We start from the raw sequence: 20,782 nt of genomic DNA, 5'->3' as shown, positions 1-20,782 counted from the left end.
AAAGAGATATTTTAATTTTTGATAAAACTTTTCTTTTTTTTAACCATGATTTAAAAGAGAAGTTTTAATTAATCTTTCCTTTTTATAGTTGAGCATGGCTCAACTTCCGGTTGCTCCTCCTTTTCTTCTTGAGCTATTAAACTCATCTCCTTGGGCTCTACCTCTTCATGTGTAGGCAAAAATTCCTCCCATGGAATTTTATTCACTTTGCTCCACAATTCATGGGTGTTCTTGTACTCACCTACACACCTCATCACATTAGAAGGCAACATATCAATTAAAATTGATATTACCTTATCGTTTGCCTCTGATCTTGAGGTTTGCTCCTCCATCCAATATCGTGGTCGGAGCTTCTTCCCTTTCTTGTCTTTTGGGACTTTGAATGGGTCTTCGATGACCATCATTGTGTCCTAATCCATCTCGAAAAAGTTTTTCATTTTCACCATCCAAAAGGTGATGCCCCATAAGCTTCCTCCTTCGAACTTCGACGGTTTAATTAAGTCGGTCATCTTCTTAGATTCCTCAGCGGTTAGTCCAACGGAGAGCGGCCTCGCTCTAATACAACTTGTAGGGGATCGGTGGCCGATTTGAAGGGGGGTTGGATAGACGACACCCTCAAATCGATCGCTTCCTACGTATTCGTTAGTGCACAGCGGAAAACAAAGAATACAACCACGAATACAAATATGAAAGTTAAATACAAAGGAAGAGATCCAAACCGCTAACACGTTCGTTTACGTAGTTCGGAGATAACTTGCTCCTACTTCACGGCGTGTCCGTAAGGTGGACAATCCCTTAATCCGTCAGTGGATTAGTCCCCGGCAAACACCGGCCAGCTCAACCTCCTTGTGGGTGGAGAAACCTCATCACAACTCCAACCAAGACCTCTTGGCACACAAAGATCTCTTGAGCACAAAAGACTACTAATTAGACTTTAACCAAGTCCAATTTCGTCAACTATAACCAAGCTCCCAAGGCTTGGTTATATAGGTCACGGGTTGGAAACCCCGCCTACCAGTTGACTACCAAAACATGCAGTCGACTGCCCTTTGTGGAAATTTGACCGTTACATCCCAACGGCTCGATACCAGTCGACTGCTAAAACTAGCAGTCGACTGCTCCATACTAGCTGAGCAAACAGAAGCATTTTGTTCGCTCCCAATCGACTGCACAATCGACTACACCAGTCAGCTGGTGAAACCAGCAGCCGACTGGTACCCGAATACATTCTCTCAGCACTCGGACCCTCACCCTTACGACTCACTTGACGCTTCTTTGCAGCCTTGACCTCTTGCCTTCAAGCCTACTTCCTTTGGCTCTCGTCCCTCAGATGCATTCAAGTCCGCGGCTCGTCCCCAATGTCATCCTTCGCGTATGCCTTGAAGTCGCTTCCCTCGGCCCTTATCCTCGCTGCCTTGTCCACGATCCCTCGGATGCTCCATCTTTCACCGGACCCGAAGCCATCAACCTAAGTCACATGTGTATCCTGCAGTCCTGCACAACTCAAGTACACATATTAAATACAAGGGTGAACCTAACTTAAACTCTTTGCCCAAACACCAAAACACATGGTCGCACGGACCATTGGGATTGCTCCAACACCTCCTACGTCTGGTGGTTGCAGGCTCAGCTTGTTGGAGATCCACGTCATCTTCAGTTAACATCCGGTCAACGTGAACGCCACCTTTCCAGCGTTCGTCGACTCACACTCGGACATGATCAACTAGTTTCAATAATTGGGATATTGTTGGAGCTTTTTAATGTTAGGCAAAGGGGGAGAAGTAAGGTTCAATTGGGAAAACCTTAAATGCATTTACATGAAATTCCTAGCTCAATGGGGAGCATAGGTGTAGGGGGAGCCTTATGATAGGTTCTTAAATAGCCCTGTGGTAAAATTCCTAACTCAATGGGAAGCATAGGTGTAGGGGAAGTCTTGGGATAGATTCCAATGCATATTTGTATTTTTTATTCGGCGGTGTAAGTCCAAGTGTATATCCTTGGCAATCTAAGTCCATTATTTTTAGCATGTTTATTTGTTATTATGTTTTCCCTAACTTAAATGTATTGTCAATTGACTGGTGGTTTCATCAATCGACTGGGAGCGAATATAATGTTTTATTCACTCGGCCAGTGTGGATCAGTTGACTGGTACTTTCACCAATCGACTGGTATCGAGCCGTTAGTTTATAACGGTCGAATATCCACAGAGGGCAGTCGACTAGTAGGTAGGGTTTTTCAAACCGTGGCTTATATAACCAAGACTTTGGAGCTTGGTTAAGGTTAACGAAATAGAGGTGGTTAACTCCTATTAGTAGTCTACCTTGAAGCTGTGATTGGTGTGCGGTGTATTGATCAAGTTTGTGCAAGGTTTATTCCACCGAGAAGGAGTTCGTGCTAGTCGGAGTTCCGAGGCTTGATCCACCGAAGAATCACAGGGATCGTCCACCTTATGGACAACCGTGAAATAAGAGTAAGTTATCTCTGAATCACGTTAAACGGACGTATTAGCGGTTTGCTTATCTTTAACTTTCTTGTTTATCTTTCTTTGTATTTCCGCTGTGCAAGTTAAACATGATAGAAAGCTATCGATTTAGGGACATTGACTATTCAACCTCCTTTTGTCGGCCATATAAGATCCCCAACAAAGACTTCTTCGCATATAAGCTCAAAGATAACGGTGAGTGAAAGTTAACTTAAACTAAATGTATTACGTAAAATATATACTGTGGCAAAGAGTTTGAAAGGCAAAGTCAGAACTTATTGCAAAGGACTTCTTCGCATATAAACTCAAAGATAAGGGTGAGTGAAAGTTCACTTAAACTAAATTAATCGACTAAATAGATAAATTTAAAAGTTCTATTTGATTATTTTAAAAATTCTATTTTTTTTAAAAAAAATATTAATTAATCCAGTTTAGTTTTAATTTTAAAATTTTTAATTCTATTAAAAATAAGTCAAACATTAAATCTCTAAATCTGAGAATCTTAAATACCTAATTCTAAGTTAACTAAGTAGAAATTTAAAATCGGATATAAATATAGAATTGTTAAAAAGTTTGAATAATTCGATTGAAAATTAAATTAATAAATATTTTATCAATTCAGTTTATTCAATTTTTATTGAAAAGTTTGAATCATTCAGTTAATTTGAAAAAAGATGATTTATTCAGTTTCAATTAAATTGGTTCAGTCAATTCAATTTTGAATCGATTGGTCGACCCTAGTGACTACTATAATTAACTATTATACAATTAATTAATAATTATTATAATAATTGTAATTATCATTTATAATTGAGATTTTAAACGTATTTAAATGGTTTTAATTAAATTTAAATATTTTTTATTAAATTAATAAATATTTTTTACATACAAATATTTTTTATACAAACTTAACTGATTTATTTGAATATGAGTAGTTATTTAATATTAAAATAAAAGTATTTTTAGGATGAAAAATAAACTCTCATATTATTTTTTTTTAAAATAAATTTTTTAAATTATCTTTAATGCTAAAATAATAGTACTATTTTTATATAAATTAATAAGTAAATCTAAGGATAATTTCAAACATTTTTTCAATTTTGTATAAAATATAACCTTTATTAATTATATTAAAAATTTAAACCACTATATAATTTTAAAATTTCATTTATCCATTATTAAAAATTGGCATACTTCTATTTCTTGAAAAATTAAAAAGACAAATTAGGTATCTTGGGTTGCTTAGACTGTATTGATATCAAATTTAATGGATATAAAAGAGTAAAAGTTCACATTAAATTTGAGGAAATATATAAAGATTATATAAAATTTATATATTAATAATTTTTACATTTATTAATAAAAATATTCTCTCCGATTTTTTTTTTTTTTAAAAAGTGCATCATTTAAATGATTTACATATTTATGAAACTTTTAATAATAAAATAAAACAAATTTAAAATATTTTAATATTAATGAAACGCTTAAAGCATTTACACATTCTAAATTATTAAATACAGTTCATTTTCCTATTAATGCATTTTCTCTGAGATTGAAATATCTACTAACGGGAAAAAAAAAATATTTACAATCGGAGGAACACTGGTCGCCATGGGGTTCAGGAGGCTGAGGAAAGAATCCATGGTCGAGCGTCGTCTCTTGCTCTGGTGCTGCTTTCTCTGCTTCGTGTCCGGATTCTTCACGTCTCGGCTCTTCCTCCAGGAGGTACACCATCTTCGTCGCAGTTAGCTCCTTCCTTGTGGTTCAGCTTTGTACGTCTGATTTTTTACGTATTGCGACTGCTGCAGGGTAGTTCCTCGGCCGGCGACGGGCCTCCGACCGTGCTTCATGGGCGCACCGGCGAGTCTAAGACTGCTTCGATCCCTTACCAGGTGTTGTTCCATTTTTGAGCTTGCTATTGGTGAATATATATATGTTTTTTAATTAAATGGATTCAAGAATTGCTGGATCTTGAAATATTGAATCGATGCAGGTTTTGAGCTGGAAACCTCGTGCAGTCTATTTCCCTGGGTTTGCAACGAAGGAGCAGTGTGAAATTATCACAGAAACTGCAAGGGCAAGACTCGAGCCGTCAAAACTAATGCTTCGCGAGGGAGAGACACCCGAAAATACTAAAGGAATAAGAACGAGGTCAATACTCATAGATTTGACAAATATCTACAAGTTTGACTCTCACATCACAATCTTTTGATCTGTTAAACAGCACTGGCACGTTTCTCAGAGCCTCAGAAGATTCGACTGGAACTCTGGAAGAAATCGAGCAGAAGATTGCAAGAGTATCCCTGATCCCAAGAGAAAATGGAGAGGTACTACGTCCACGATCTTAATGAATAAACTTCTGCCTGTTTCTTCATTTCCTTACAGTAGACATCTCTATCCATCTTTCAGCCATTCAACGTTCTCCGGTATGAGATCGGACAGAGGTATGCCTCTCACTACGATGCTTTCGACCCTGCTGAATACGGACCACAGACGAGCAGTAGGGTATCCACTTCTCCTCTTCCCCCACTGCTTTCATTTTAATTTCTTGTTTCTCGAATGACTATTTGTTCTTGTTCATGCGATTAGGTAGCTACGTTCCTACTGTATCTTTCAGATGTGGAAGAAGGTGGAGAAACTGTTTTTCCCTTTGAGGTAATGGTAACAGACTTGTATTCTATAGATTATCAGTTATATGAATGGCGATCTCTTTGCAGAATGGTTCCAATATGGACATTGGTTATGATTATGAGGAGTGTATTGGGTTGAAGATCAAGCCAAACAGAGGCGATGGAATTTTATTCTTCTCGATGTTCTTAAATCAGACCATTGATCCTGTAAGTGATAAATTGAGAATTAGTGATAGTAACAGAATGGCTTGTTGATTGGACGTTCTTCTTTTTATCAGACGTCGCTGCATGGGAGCTGTCCGGTCAAGAAAGGAGAGAAATGGGTCGTTACTAAATGGATGAGAGATCAGAGACAGGTCTGAGGATAAATTTTAGTCGATCTTCTTCAGATTCATGGTCATATAGATAGAGATAGAACTGTAAGGATGAGGAAATTTGTTCTGTATTTGTATCATTTGGATAATAAAATGTAAAATTTGTCTTCTTTTTTTTTAAAAAAAAGATTATGATGGGAGAGATCAAGCAATTTACGAGCTTCAACGATTCAAAGCTCAGCTATGCATTACAGGGTTAATGGCTGATGGATGAGGAGTCCTGCATACTTTAAGATTTTCTGGTGGCCGATCCGTGGGACCAGACTGCCCATGGACTAATTGCATCGAAGGTCAAATAACTGAATTATCAAAAACAAAAAAAATGATAAAAGAGATTGCTAAACTCATAGGAGGAGGATGACTTGAAGGTAGGTTTTAAAGGGAAGACATAATTAGAGGAGAAAGAAGTTAAATTAGTGGTTTAGATATAATAATCCGCATTATAATAAAATCAACTGACAATTTTGTCACAAACCATTATTGGATGTAACAAAAAGTTGTCAATTAACTATTTGTAATAGCAAAAGACATAATTTTGAGTGACATAAAACTAACTGTCTAAGATGATAATAATTATTCATAAAAATGAGAAAGTTTTATATAAAATTAGTATAATAAATGAAAATGCCATCTTTAAAGTTTGTTGTATCAATTTTATTGTTTTTACATTTAAAATAAATCTCAATAGTAAAAAATTATAATTAAAATATAATTTTATTCTTTTGAATTGATTTGATATTGATATTGATGCGGTAAGGATAAGGGGCTTGCCCCGCTACCACGGTAGAGGTCAATAGAGGTCAAAGTCAAGACGGTCAACGGACGGATGGTCTTCATCGGTCGGGCGGGGCACATTCCGACCGGGGGTTGAGCATTGACCCACCATCTCCGACACGGAGTAATCAAATCGACGCTCAAGGGACACATAGAAGCCGAACCGAGCGGTCATCCTACTTGGCCCAGCCACGGGTAACACAGACTGAGGACTTTCAACCGAGTGGCTCTCTCGCTAGGCGCGACAGTGTACTTCCGGTCGAGCGACCATCCCGCTCGCCCCGGTAATGGGCGACGCTTGGACAACGAACTATCAGTCGAGTCACTATCCCGCTCGGTGTGGCAGCAGACGCAAAGATGTCAGAATCCTGGCCGAGCGGCCATTCCCTTCAGGCAGACAACATGCATAGCAAGGTATCATTCGACATCCTTTTGGGAGCTAGTGTCGCTGACAGACGGCATAGTCAGATAGAGGATCGTACGGCAGAAACTTCTATTGTCATTTCAGATATATGTGTTGGGGTTGCAAGGTTGCAAACATAGTCCCATATTGAAAACACATGGAAAAGATCATGGGTTTATAAGAGAAAGATATCTCCATTGACATGAGGCCTTTTGGGTAGAGCCCAAGAGCAAAACCATGAGGGCTTAGGCCCAAAGTGGACAATATCATGTCATTGTGGAGATATCTAAATTCTTTTCGATCCTAACAATTGGTATCAGAGCCTGGACTGCCAGAAGGTTTAACCGCCGACTGTGCACAAGAGTTATGGTCTAATTGAACCATGTGAGTACAATATTGACCTCGAACAAAGAAAGTGGGGGCTCCTATGTTCGGATCAAGAGGACCAGACACCAGGCAGGAAGTCCTAGTAGGTCGGGTGGACCGAGGGGCAGGAGGTCCTAGTTGCGGCTAGGCAAGGAAGTCCTAGTAGGTCGGGTAGACCGAGGGGCAGGAAGTCCTAGTAGGTCGGGTAGACCGAGGGGCAGGAAGTCCTAGTAGGTCGGGTAGACCGAGAGGCAGGAAGACCTGGTGGGTCAAGGATCGGACGTGGGAAGCCCATGGTCCTTTGTTTGAGGGGGGGATTGTTGGGGTTGCAAGGTTGCAAACATAGTCCCATATTGAAAACACATGGAAAAGATCATGGGTTTATAAGAGAAAGATATCTCCATTGACATGAGATCTTTTGGGTAGAGCCCAAGAGCAAAACCATGAGGGCTTAGGCCCAAAGTGGACAATATCATGTCATTGTGGAGATATCTAAATTCTTTTCGATCCTAACAATATGCTCGGTTCATTAAGATACTGTGTCAGGAACACTTTACTAACATGTCTCGTCAGGGAAAGCTTGGGACAGCATGCCCGCTTTAAGAAGTGTGTACACACGCTACAGGAACCCTAAATAAAGAGGGGTCTAGGCATCAGCGGAGGTATGCTTTTTTCGCGATTTCTATTGTTGCACTACAGTTCTCTTTACTTCTTGCTTCGCCGAAGACTGACTTGAGCGTCGGAGGCCCATTGTCGGGGACCCCTTCCCTGGCTCGGCACTGACGCTGCTTGTGTTGCAGGTGGGAGCGAAGTCCACCGGAGGTCAGCGAGAGCGCCACGTTCCCAGCATCCATCTCTTCGACTTTCAGACAAAATCATATTTGGCGTCGTCTGTAGGAACGTCACTTGAATCCGAGCCAAAGAAATGGAAAACGTTGGACAACTAACCACCGCGACGCTCACTCAAGAAAAGTTGGATATGCTTGTGCAAGCATGGGGCAGCAAAGATGATGGAGCAATAACAACAAGCGTTGGGCAATCGGCTAGCACCGCAACCAGCAACCTCGGTGGCCAATAGACGAGCGGGGCAAGAAGACTAAGCAGAATAACTCTCCGTATGGGGGCAGAACTGAAGGACGACCGGCACCCAAATGGAAGCGCCGCCCGAGCCGATCCCTTTCCATCAAGCTCTGTTCCAAACCCCCTCGGAGATAGTCCAAGCACATCAAGAGTGGGGATCTTCTTCCGACGAAGCGCCTGTTTGAGACGCGCGAAAAGGAAAAGCGCCCCGAGGCGCCACGTCCCTCGAACGGATCAACAGGCCGTTCTCAGAGGAGATCTTACAAGACCCTCTGCCCAACATTACACCCCGTTGGCAATCGGGACGTACAACGGAACGACCTACCCAGATGATCATCTAGATCGGTTCGACAATGAGGCAACGCTGCACCAGTACACGGACGGAGTGAAGTACAAAGTCTTTCTCACGACTCTCTCCGGATCGGTGCAGCGCTAGTTCAAAAGACTACCGGACGACTCAATATGAAGTTTCAAAGACTTCTAAGCCGCCTTCCAGTGCCACTTCGCCAGCAGCCGACGCTACCAGACGACAAGTGTCAGTCTCTTCGCCCTGAAACAAGGGCCCAAGGAAGCGCTCCGAGCGTACATTCAACGCTTCAACCAAGTGGCCACGGATATCCCCTCGATCTCGTCTGAGACCATAATGAATGCCTTCAACCAGGGGCTCATCGAAGGAGATTTCTTTCGGTCGCTCATCAGAAAGTCGCCCTGGGACTTCGACCACATGTTGAAGAAGGCCAACGAATATATCAACGTGGAGGAAGCCCAGACGGCCAGAAGAAAGGAGGCGTCGACCGAGCATTTGGTGTCAACCGAGCATTCGGCGGTGACCGAGCATTGATCGACTAACAGTCATCTGCCGCCCAAGGGGTCGAGGGTTGAAGGAGCACGGACGCACCAAGAGACCCGGGCACACGTCGTACAACATGTGGCATCCGGTTGACCCAAGGCACCCAAGGACAAGGTATGGACGCCTATGTTTTGTTCATTCCACCAGTCGGCAACGCACAACACGCGAGATTGTCGGGGATTGACGCCAATCGTCAGCCGATCCACCCCAGGGGATACCGTCGCCGCTCCCCATCTCCTGATCGATAGGATTGTCGCCGCTCAACCGAGCGACAAGACGAAACAAGGGAGCCCAAGCGCCATCACCATCAGCGGAGGGAGGAAATCGATCCCTCCAGGATCCCAGCCAAGCGAAATAGGTCGTTTACCCTGGAAGAGGAGAACAGGAACAACGCTTCCCTGGTAGAGATAGGCATGATCACCGGAGGGCCGATCGGCGACGACTCCAACCGGGCCAGAAAGTCGTATGCTCGACGGTCAGAGATCCATGTCATGGGGTGTAGCAAGGAGAAGGTCGAAGGGCCTCATATCAGTTTCGGCCCCGATGATCTAGAAGGGGTCGAAATCCCTCATGATGATGCTTTGATCATCCGAGCGGTGATCGCGAACTACACCATTCACCGAACCTTCGTCGATACAGGGAGTTCTGTGAACATCATTTTTAAGAAGACGTTTGATCAACTGCAAATCGATCGCAGTGAACTGCTGCCCATGGAAACCCCGCTCTATGGGTTCACGAGCAATGAAGTCTTGCCGAGCGGCCTGGCAAAATTAGCTATCTCGCTGGGAGAGGAGCCGTTGAGGAGGACCCAGACCACCAACTTCATAGTTGTGGACGCGCCATCAGCCTACAATGTTATTTTGAGCCGCTATCTACTACGTGGAGATGGTCAAAGCCGAGGCCAAAGCAGCTCGGAAAACTCCACGGCTAGAGGTAAATGCTATTACCAAGAAACCTCCCACCTTTGTATATGAAGAAAAGGATGAGGTGCAGATCCACCCCAGTCGGTCGGAAGCCACTACCTTCGTGGCTGTCGACCTGGAAGAGAAGAAGAAGGCAGAGCCGATCGCCTGCCTCAGGGAAAACCACGATGTGTTCGCCTGGTCAACACATGAGTTACCCGACATCTCCCCAAGCGTGGCCCGGCACGAGCTCCACATCCGATCGGGTGCTCGGCCAGTCAAACAAAGAAACGGGACTTCAGCGCCGAGCAGAATATGATCATCCGGGTGGAGATAGAAAAGCTATTGGAGGTCGGTCACATCAGGGAGGTTCAATTCCCGAGCTGGCTAGCCAATGTGGTGCTAGTCTTCAAGTCGGGCAACAAATGGCGGATCTGCATCGACTTCCGTGACTTAAACAAGGCATGCCCAAAGGACTTCTATCCGTTGCGCCAGATAGATCAACTGGTGGACTCGACAGCGGGCTGCGAGTTGATATGTATGCTTGATGCGTATCAAGGATACCATCAAGTGCCGCTCCCTCGCTAGGATCAAGAAAAAGTCAACTTCATCACGGCCAATGGAACATACTGTTATAACGTCATGTCATTCGGACTGAAGAATGTCGAAGCCACCTACCAGAGGCTAATGAATAAAGTGTTCTGATGACAGATCGGCCGTAATATGGAGGTATACGTCGATAACATACTCATCAAATCCCTTCGAGCTGCTGACCTATGCGCAGATATCAACGAAACCTGCCGGACGCTAAGGGTATACGGAATAAAGCTAAACCCGAGCAAGTGCTTGTTCGGCGTAAAAAGTGGTCGCTTTCTGAGCTACATCGTCACCGAGCGGGGCATTGAAGTCAATCCGAGCAAAGTCCAAGCTTTGCAGAACATGCCTCCGCCTCAGAATTTGAAGGAAGCTCAGAGGTTGACCGGTCGAATCACGGTATTGTCCCGGTTCATATCCAAGTCATCCGATCGGAGCATAACATTTTTCAAGATATGCGCCGAGACACCAAATTCCAATGGGACGATGATTGTGACCGAGCGCTGGAGGAGCTGAAGGAGTATCTGAGCTCACTACCTGTGTTAGTCAAGTTAGTTACGGGTGAGCCACTCTGGATATATTTGTCATCCAATGAACATGTCATTGGGTCGGCTTTAGTTAGGCAGAACGGTCAAGATCAACAACCTGTATATTTCCCGAGTCATATATTGAAGGATGCTGAATCTCGTTACACCAGTCTTGAAAAATTAGCATATGCATTGGTACTCGTCGCGCGGAGGCTTCGCTCATACTTTCTAGCGCACTCAATAATAGTGATAACTAACAGTACTCTATGAAGAGTCCTCCTCAATCCAGAGGCGTCCAAACGTCTAATCAAGTGGGGCGACCGAACTTAGCGAGTTCGACATCCAATATCAACCCCGTGTGACGATCAAGACTCAAGAACTGGCGGATTTTGTTATAGAAGTCCAAAGTGACGAGCCGACGTCAACGTGGAAGATATATGTGGACGGCTCGTTCACTCGGCAAGGCAACGAGATCAGCTTAATCCTCATCTCACCTAGGGGAAGACCGGATGTAGCTGTCCATCCGGTTGGACTACCAAGCTACTAACAACGAAGCAGAGTATGAGACATTGATAGCTGACCTACAAGTAGCTAGACATATGAGAGCGGATAAAATCCCTATTCACTCGGATTCCCAGCTCACCACCCAACAACTATCTAGGGCCTTTGAAATCAGCATCACACGGCTAAGGTTCTATGCAAAGGCTTTTGAAAAGCTGAAGGCCAACTTCCAAGAAGTGGTTATACAGAAAATCCCCCGATCGGAAAATCAAGCGGCGGATGAGCTAACAAAGCTAGCTAGCTCGTTAACGCCGATCATCATAGATCAGTCGATCGAGCAAGTTTCACTAGTGACCCACATCGATCGTATGAAGGGAATCATCTTCTCGAACGACTGAAGGACAACCCGACAAACATATCCTTTTAAAAAATTTGAATACAAATCACTGTAATAGTTTTATTTAAAATTGTTACACAACTATTTTTTTTAATTATTTGATTATTTAAAAAATATGGACAAAACTTGTAAGGCCACATTAAATTATTCAAAATTTATTAAAAAAATAGCTACAGAATCATTTTTACCAAAATTATACAATTTTCTCATTTTTTTAATAAAAATTGTTTTTACATATATAAAATTCATATTAATTTGATCCTTATTATTTTTAAAAATATTTTTTTTTAATATTTTAAAAGTCCCCCCTATAAGTTATTTTTAATGTATTTTTAAAAAATTTATTTACACAACAATTTTTATAAAGAATTAAAAATTTATAATAAAAAAGTGTTAGGGTTTCCTTTCCACTTCTATAAAAGGGTTCTCCTTGTCGATTCGACGCTCACATCTGCCGCCGCTGCTTGGGTTGTTCTGCTTTTCGATTCGAGGAAGATCTACCGGAGAGGAGATGGGGCACTCAAACGTCTGGAACTCGCATCCCAAGAACTATGGACCTGGATCTCGGCTATGGTAAGTGTATCCATCATTCAATCTCGTAGTTTCTCTAGAATTGGCTTGTTTCTCGCAAGGTCAAGCTGATCGGAATGTATGGTATATTTCTCAATGGATGTTATCTGATCAGCTCGTTATTACTCCTGAAAATTTTTGATTTCTTTATTTGCTAAATTTTTCATCTGTTACCGAGACGTAAGAGATTTTTAACTATATTATTTTTTTGAATGATCACTCGTTCCTGTTGTTTAAATTGAGGTAGATGCCTACCCTCATACATGTTTTCTTATACTCTATGTTGTTATCTTTTCTGTGCGTCTCATGATTGTTTTCTATCTTTTGTAGCCGTGTTTGTGGGAACCCACATGCAATAATCAGGAAGTATGGTCTCATGTGTTGCAGACAGTGCTTCCGCAGCAACGCCAAAGATATTGGCTTTATTAAGGTTCTTGCACATCTTTCTTTCTATAACTTTCATGGTTATCGTTGATTATTTTTGCTAGATAAAACTCAATGTCACTAAGATAATTTAGATGTTTATGCACATTCTTTCTGTTCTTCTATCATGCTTGGTTATGACATTATGCTAATTAACATTTTTTTTCATTTATCATTAGATGTTGACAGGATTTTATGAGTTGTTGTTCTTATTTTTATAGTTTAGCAGGTTTTAGATTTGTTAACAGTTTTTATGACTTTAAATTTGTACTTTATCACCGAAACTACTAGATCATTCAATGATTCCATTCACTTTTTCATATCTCATTGGTCAATTTATAAATAAATAAAAGATTCTGGGCAACACAATTTCTCGGGAGTAAAAATTTTAAATCCAATAGGAGAAGAGGAATGGGAAATGTAACAATTTGCTGGGTTCAAGATGTTTGTTTGGGTTACTTCTTTGAAGTTACATTGAGAAGAGGCATAGCGCTGGTCGGTAGTTAGCATTAGAAATCATGTGTGGGACTCAGTGTGCAAAAAGAAGGGAAAACATATGCACGTGATAAGCACTGGGCAGGTGCTAAAATCTATTTGACTATATATGCTATAGTTGAAAGGCCATTAGCATCTGACAGGTTGCAGCAACAAAATCTATTCTATATGAGTTCTGTATTGGTTGCTTGAGGTAACAGATCCTAGTTTGAAGGTCCATAGGGTTGCAGCTAATGTATGTCATACTGAGTTTTGTACTGATTGCTGAATGTATCAGATCCTAGTATAAGTTTAGTAGCCCCTAGTTGTGGCAGTTGATTGTATGCCTTACTGAGTCCTGTACCGATTGCTGAAGGGATCAGTTCTAGTAGTCTTTTGTAACATAAATCTTGCAATGAAAAATGAATAGAAAGGCTCTTACCCTCTGTTTGGGAGGAGGTGAGGGAAGGGTAAATGAGGGGAAGTGGAATTTTTGCCCCTGTTTGGGATGGAGTGAATTATGGAGGGGAAGTGGAGAGAAGGGTAAGGCTTACCCCTTGCATGCTCGGGAATAGTGCAATTTCTTATATCCCAATTTGAGGTGCAAGGAAGGGGAAGGAGAGGGAAGGAGCACTCATTCCAATTGTATCCCTATTTTTTTCACATATAGGTTTGTTTTAAAAAATGAGGATATTTTTATAATTTTATATATTTAACTTTAATTCCCCTCCCTTTCCTCCTTCCCTCCCTCCCAAACAAGGAGGAAAAAGATATTTTACTTCCCCTCCCTTCCCCTCCTTTCCCCTTCCATTAATAAACCTTCCCTTACTCCATCCAAACAAAGACTTGCATTCCTCCAATGGTGCATGTATTGTGCGAGTGACTAAGACTGGGGATTGGGGAACCACCTCAGATATTAATTTCTACAAGAGACTTGGACAGGCCTTGTTGCATTGAGGATGTATTTCCTTTCAAGGTTTGAATGGAAATCATGCTTGTCTGAAGGGTTATGCTATCTGAATTTCTAATACCAGAAACTCTTCTTGATGTGGGCATGAAAAGCTGAAGCGAAGGACCGGACGCTGAGTGTAAGTTTCCTATTAGCAGCCATTTAACATCTGGTCAGTAACTCGAAGACATTCTCATACTTTTAAACTCTTTGATCAGAGATGCTGTTTATTAATGTGTACAAATTATTCAAGAAACAGTTTGAACACGGATGCTTATATAGATTCTTTTTAGATGACAATCTTATTACTTAAAAGCTCATTATGGTTCTAAGATTATTGTTTCTTAGTCCTCTCGGGACGGTTTAGTGGTTAACGCATAAGGTGTTGTCATCATGAGATTTGGGGTTCTAATTTCAACAAAATCGAGATAAATATCTCCCTTGTGTACTAGTCACTATTCCAAAAGTTAGTAATCGTCTGTGATTTATTTCCTTCGTGTTGGTTTTGGGATGAGTTGGCGGGAGATGAGGGCTGGGGGTGAGCGTATTTGCCTATAAGATTATTGTTTCTTAATTGCATAGCTTGATTTATTGCTAATGATAATGAATGTATTTATTTCCTCTAGATATTATATCGAAAAGTATCAACCTCATTTGTCCAGCATTGTTTTTTCCCCCTATTTCATGCTTAACTTTTTTCCTAACATGTAGGAATTTTATATACAAATTGCCTTTGCTTGCAGAATTGATACATTGCATGTGTTTTTTTGTTCATAATATACCTCTACTTTTATTTTAGATTTTGTGATGGATTGTAATCTAATCAAAAGTATCAATTGTTCATTTTAGTATCGCTGAAGGTGGAAGGGTCTCAACGATGAAGAGTTTTCATGATGAAACTACTATGTGCTAGAAGATTTTAGTTTATTTCTTTTTACATGTTTCTTCCCAAGACTATAAACTATCTGAATGAACGAACTGTGGCTGAGCAATGTTTTAAGCAGTATTTTGGTTTAATGAATTGATTTTCAACTTGCAAGCGTCATTTTTTCCAGTTTCAATGGTATTGAAGAGTTTTCATGATGAAACTACTATGCGCTAGAAGATTTTAGTTTATTTCTTTTTACATGTTTCTTCCCAAGACTAGAAACTATCTGAATGAACGAACTGTGGCTGAGCAATGTTTTAAGCAGTATTTTGGTTTAATGAATTGATTTTCAACTTGCAAGCGTCATTTTTTCCAGTTTCAATGGTATTTGTTTCGCACGTTAATGCGACAAACCTTGAAAAGGATACAACCATATCTTGGACAATTGTATATCAGCCCTCTTTGCAGGACTCAAATGCGTAATGGCTTGGACAAAACATTCTGATGTAATTTTTTTAATATCAGTATTATTAATAAATCTACAAAATATATAATTTCTATCAATTTTTTTTTCCTTTTTCTTTGTCAAGATTTCTGCTTAGGAAATTTAAATCTATAGTTGTTAAATAAGCTTACCAAGACACTAAATTCCTCTAACCATTTATTGAGAACATAAAGTATTTTTCCAGCAGAGCTCAAGCTAAATAAATAATAAATTGAGAACTTAAATTGAAAATAAATAATAAATAAATAAGTTTGAGTTTAAATAATTAAAAATTTTAAATAATCAAACTTAAATTGAGAAATCGATAACATTTAAATGAACTAAGTTTGAACAAAGTTCAAATTAAATTTCAAATAAATTTAAACTCATAAAAAATAAGTCAAACTAAGCTTGAACAATCATTTCAAAATTTTGATTCATTTTAGATTCAAATTTAATTCGATTATCTTATTAAATAAGTTTGAACATTTCAAAACTCGACTTATAATTATATATTAAGATAAATTCATCTTTCAAATTTTGATTCATTTTAGATTCAAATTTAATTCGATTATCTTATTAAATAAGTTTGAACATTTCAAAACTCGACTTATAATTATATATTAAGATAAATTCATCTTTCAATTCATCAAAGTTGAGATTCGATTTTTAAAATTCATAAGATTTTGTAGTTGTACCATTACTTTTGGGTTAGTTTACCTATCTTGTTGTATTAAGCTCTTCTTGCACTATTTGATATATTTATTATTTTAGTTTGTTTGATTTTATTAAGAAATTTTGATCGATTTCATTGATTAAAAAATTTTTAATTCCAATTAATTCGATTTTATTATATTTTAACCAAATACTTCATCCTAATTTGGTGGGTAGCTAGTAGCTGGGTGCAGATTCAAACATAGGGAGCATCATGCAGAGCTGGGCGTATTGATAAAGGAACTATGTGAAGATGAAACTGAAACAGCTGTTGACGTACGCCATTCGCCACCACAATGTTTCATTTGGCATAAGAATAAGATGGTCAATCGCTATCCAAGGAAACTCTTCTCTTTAATTAAAAGCTATTCTATTCCTTCATCATCGTATTTCATCATCAGATCAATGGCTTCCCAGCTGATCGAGGAGCAGCGCAGGGGCGCCGAGATCCACAAGGGGCACGGCGTCTGCAGGCAGCACCTAGTGCCATTGCTCAAGGACCTCTCCCTCCCGGAGGGCATTTTGCCGCTGGAGGACATCGAGGAGTTCGGCCACAACCGCGTCACCGGCTTCGTGTGGCTGATCCAGAGGAAGAAGAAGAACCACATGTTCGAGAAGATCAAGCAGCTTGTGTCGTTCGCCACCGAAGTCACCGCCTTCATCGAGGACCGCAAGCTGAAGAAGATAACCGGCATCAAGGCGCGGGAGCTGCTCATCTGGCTCACCGTTAAGCAAGTGGGCGTCGACGAGCAGTCGACCGAGAAGGTCGTCTTACTGACCGCCACGGGGCTGTCCAAGTCCTTCCCGAAGTCCGCTTTCGAGCTGGAACCGTGACGGGAAGGGAGAGAGACAGAGCTTCCTTTAATTGCTAAGTTGCTTTTGATCATGTATATGCTAAAAAATTTAAACAATCAAATAATACCAGTGTTCGAAATTTAAATAGACACGAGAGGTGGATGGGAAAGTCTTTCAATTGCATGAGAGTCTAGTCCCACGTTCGGGAGTGTGGATTTGTGGTTGGTTTATAATATATAAGTATTGAAGTTGTTATAATTTTTTTTTTATAAGGTATCTAGATTTTATAATCTAATTAATTTTGAGATAAATGGTCTGATCCTATATTCCATCTACTAAGTAAATCCATAAAGTGTGGTGCCTCCTAACATACAAGCATTGAAGCTGTGAATATATACGTGAGGGTGTAAATTCAGAATTCAGATTGCATTGAACTAAGTTGATTTGTGTGCAAGTATGATCCGTATACGTCGAATATCAAATTGATTGTGACAAAATTTACCCAAGCAAAATCAACTAATATTTTGTCACTCGAATCATTCTTTTGCTTATTACTCAAGTGTAACAAATGTATTGATGGAGGATCTGCAACCATCAAGTAAAACAGTCAACCATTGATGACTAACAATGAATATCTTTTATTCAGTCATTTAATGTGGCTAAAGATTTGAGTGTTGGAGTAATCAATCTCCAAGGTTTCGATATTGATAATATATCTATGTCTGGTTAAGTTTGACTAAAGGTTGGTCCAAGCAAGACCTAATGTTTGAAAGTGAGCTAAGTCTAGTCAGGTCAAAGGCTAATTGGATGACTAGCAAAGGTAAAGTTTAGTCAAGTCAAAGGTTGAATGAATGACTAGCAAGGAAAAATCCAAGTAAATCAAGGATGACCAGATGCTTGATAAAAGAAAGTCCTAGCAGGATGTCAGGCAAGGGCAAGTCCAAGTGAATCTAAAAGACTATAGACTTGACAAAGAGAAATCTTAAGAGAGTGAACCTTAGGTGATGAGATCTTAAGGAGTGGACCTTAGGTGGTAAAGTTTTAGAGGAAGTCTAGTAGGCCGGTTAGATTTACAGGGTTGGGTGTGATCCTTAGGGAGTGATCTTTAGATGGTAAAGTCTTGGATAAGTGAACAAGAGATAAGTCTAATAGGGCAGGTAGACTTACATAATTAGGTTTGCAAATATTGTTATGTAAATACACTTATCTTACAGGATCCTGAAGCTGGAAGTAAGAAGGAAAGTAGATGAAGGCAATCAGATGCAGTCGAACCAAGTTTGGGGTGAACTAGACTTAACTCGGGGTGAATTGGACCCAAGTTAGTTTGGTCAACTGATCCCAAGGATCGGTAGACCAAACCCAAGTATCGGTAGATCGATCCTCTAGACTCAGATCGATGACATGGCCTGGTTTGGTTAGACTAATCTCTAGGATTGGTAGACTAATCTCCAAGATTAGTAGATAATCAATCTGATAATGACAAGATTTGAGATCAAGTTTATCCAAGATCGGTATACTGATAAACCTTATCGGTAGGCTAAAAAAAGGCTTATAAAAAGAAGTCTTGGGAACATATCTCAACAACAATTCTCTACGACTTTCTTATTCTGTGCTCATGAAAATGTTCAAAACTCTGCAATTAGGGAAGCTCCAAGAGGGGTTTGTTGCACTCAGGACATCTAGATCCACAAAAAGCTTGTTTGTATTTTATTTAAGTATTTGCACTTGATTTCTTTATCTTTTCTTGTGATACAACTCTGGTAAGTGGTCTCCGCTTTTGGAAAAGTTCTAGAAATAAGAAGATCTAGTGAACAGGTGTCTCCCGTATTTATGCCTTGGATGTATTGACCCTCATGGGGTTGGGAACCAAGTAAATCTACGTGTCTTTTTGGCTTGTATTCTTGATTATATTTCCGTCGCAACTAACTTTGATAGAAAAAACAAACATACGATGAAAAGACCGATCGATATTCACCCTCTCTATCGATGCATCCATCCTAAGCTCTTATATAAGGAGGAGGTCATTGTTAGATCGAGTGGACCAGTTAGAGTGGTGAATAGACGACCTGCAAATAAAAATGAACACTTTTCTTGCTACTTAGCAAGGACACAGTTTAACTAATCGAAATGAATAACATAAATAAAGTATGAAGGGACTCCAGATTTACTTGATTTATAACCGGAGAGATTGCTAATCCAAGGCAAATGAAAGCTCAACTAAGATCTCATTCATGAAGACAGAGTAATCTCTTATAAATTTTGAAAGAAAAAACAAAATATAGAAAATGAATATTGAGTTTAGAATAAGTGTTTTTGAACGTCTAATTTTAGGGTACTATTTATAGTGCATATGTCGAAATGACCATTTTGTTAACGTGGCAACTCAGGGCGCCTCGGTTGACAGGGGCATCTTCAATGGATAAAATTTGCCAATGTTCGGTCGATCTGGCTGAATGGAGGCACCTCAATTCATTGGAGGCGTCTCGACTATTGTTTAGCTAGATTCCAACGTTTATCTACTCCACAACGATTTTGCTTCATTAAAGGTGTCTCCAATCAATTGACACGCCTCAGGTCTTCAAATCAGTAGGATGCCTCCAATCAATCAGAGGCGCCTTAGATGACCACCTTTAGAGTTTTCTTTTACTTGGTTCGGAGTTTGTGACGACTCATACTCTAAGGCCCGCGATTGTTGATCGCTTTCGGTGGACAATCACTAGTAGTTCAGAAATCTTTTACAAGTAAGCAATTTCAAGTACTGAAAAAATAAAGTATACCGACAATAAGGAATTAGGAATTTGTTCGTCGATTGTCAGAGTAGTAGTTGTTCGTTCTTGATTTAGGTAATTGTCTTGTTGAAGCAACTGGTCAAGCCCTCCTTAAATAGCCAAGCTAGGTCTGATCAAGATCCCCTGATCTCGGGGTTAGGTTTGACTCGTTGTTGATCAGTCGACCGATCCCCTAGTTCGATCGACCGATCTTGCCTGAATCAGTCCGTCTTCCCGTCCAGATTCAGCTTCGGATGAGTCCTCGTTCGATCGACCAATCCAGCTATCCTCGCTAGCTTATCTAATCTTATCCAATCAATCCGACCTGATTTTGGTCACTGTATATCCATTGTTCAATCGATCAACCCCCATGTTCGATCGACCGATCCTTCGGTCGAACCCGTTCATCAAGCTAGAAATCTATCTGTTTGCTTTAGAGGTTCGGTCAATCGATCCCCGGTTCGGTTGACCGATCAAGGCTAAGTCCGACCCTACAAAATTGTTAGTTTCCTACAAAACAGAGTTAGATAAAATAACAAATAATATATAACTCAATAACTTGATAGCCTTCGGACTGTCCGGTTCTGACTTCGGATTTCCTCCGAAAACCATAGGTCGAATTGACGCCTACTGTTCCCTCACCGGGGAACGCGTCCTCACCTACTTCTCTTAGGAAAAGTTACTTATTGCCAGACCGGTTCTCCAGACCGACTGGACTTTCCGCCTAGGGTTACCACCCTCTATGACCTAGGGTTACCACCTCCTAGAGTTTTCCATAACCTAGGATTACCACCCTCTAGGACCTAGGATTACCTCTCCCTAGGGTTTTCCATAACCTAGGGTTACCATCGCTAGGA

The 20,782-nt window shown here is 40.4% G+C and overlaps 3 protein-coding genes across 3 annotated transcripts; all 3 read left to right on the top strand.

Moving 5' to 3' along the window:
- The first annotated feature begins 4,093 nt into the window (after positions 1-4,093).
- On the top strand, positions 4,094-5,474 carry LOC121986864 (probable prolyl 4-hydroxylase 9). Its single transcript, XM_042540794.1, has 8 exons — positions 4,094-4,207; positions 4,291-4,374; positions 4,476-4,633; positions 4,707-4,809; positions 4,892-4,987; positions 5,072-5,137; positions 5,200-5,319; positions 5,391-5,474. The coding sequence occupies exons 1-8, from the start codon at positions 4,094-4,096 to the stop codon at positions 5,472-5,474; spliced, it is 825 nt and encodes a 274-aa protein (XP_042396728.1).
- A 6,818-nt stretch (positions 5,475-12,292) lies between these two features.
- LOC121985153 (40S ribosomal protein S29) lies at positions 12,293-15,341 on the top strand. The gene is made up of 3 exons (XM_042538447.1): positions 12,293-12,453; positions 12,781-12,880; positions 15,146-15,341. Exons 1-3 carry the CDS (start codon positions 12,392-12,394, stop codon positions 15,152-15,154), a joined length of 171 nt encoding a protein of 56 aa, XP_042394381.1. The 5' UTR covers positions 12,293-12,391; the 3' UTR covers positions 15,155-15,341.
- Positions 15,342-16,540: 1,199 nt separating this feature from the next.
- LOC121987673 lies at positions 16,541-17,302 on the top strand. The gene is made up of 2 exons (XM_042541408.1): positions 16,541-16,686; positions 16,764-17,302. Exon 2 carries the CDS (start codon positions 16,768-16,770, stop codon positions 17,194-17,196), a length of 429 nt encoding a protein of 142 aa, XP_042397342.1. The 5' UTR covers positions 16,541-16,686; positions 16,764-16,767; the 3' UTR covers positions 17,197-17,302.
- The last annotated feature ends 3,480 nt before the right edge of the window (positions 17,303-20,782 follow it).

The sequence above is a fragment of the Zingiber officinale genome, chromosome 5B, assembly GCF_018446385.1.
Source record: "Zingiber officinale cultivar Zhangliang chromosome 5B, Zo_v1.1, whole genome shotgun sequence".
NCBI classification, from domain to species: Eukaryota; Viridiplantae; Streptophyta; class Magnoliopsida; order Zingiberales; family Zingiberaceae; genus Zingiber; species Zingiber officinale.
Note: the sequence above shows the minus strand (reverse complement) of the source record. Positions and strands in the feature narration are given on the sequence as shown.

Bases quoted from the DNA above. Each gene is read 5' to 3' on its own strand.
- LOC121986864 (XM_042540794.1), top strand. From the start codon at position 4,094: ATGGGGTTCAGGAGGCTGAGGAAAGAATCCATGGTCGAGCGTCGTCTC. The intron at 4,810-4,891 runs GTACTACGTCCA...TCCATCTTTCAG, and splicing joins TCCCAAGAGAAAATGGAGAG to CCATTCAACGTTCTCCGGTA. The intron at 5,138-5,199 runs GTAATGGTAACA...ATCTCTTTGCAG, and splicing joins AAACTGTTTTTCCCTTTGAG to AATGGTTCCAATATGGACAT.
- LOC121985153 (XM_042538447.1), top strand. From the start codon at position 12,392: ATGGGGCACTCAAACGTCTGGAACTCGCATCCCAAGAACTATGGACCT. The intron at 12,454-12,780 runs GTAAGTGTATCC...TATCTTTTGTAG, and splicing joins GGACCTGGATCTCGGCTATG to CCGTGTTTGTGGGAACCCAC.
- LOC121987673 (XM_042541408.1), top strand. From the start codon at position 16,768: ATGGCTTCCCAGCTGATCGAGGAGCAGCGCAGGGGCGCCGAGATCCAC.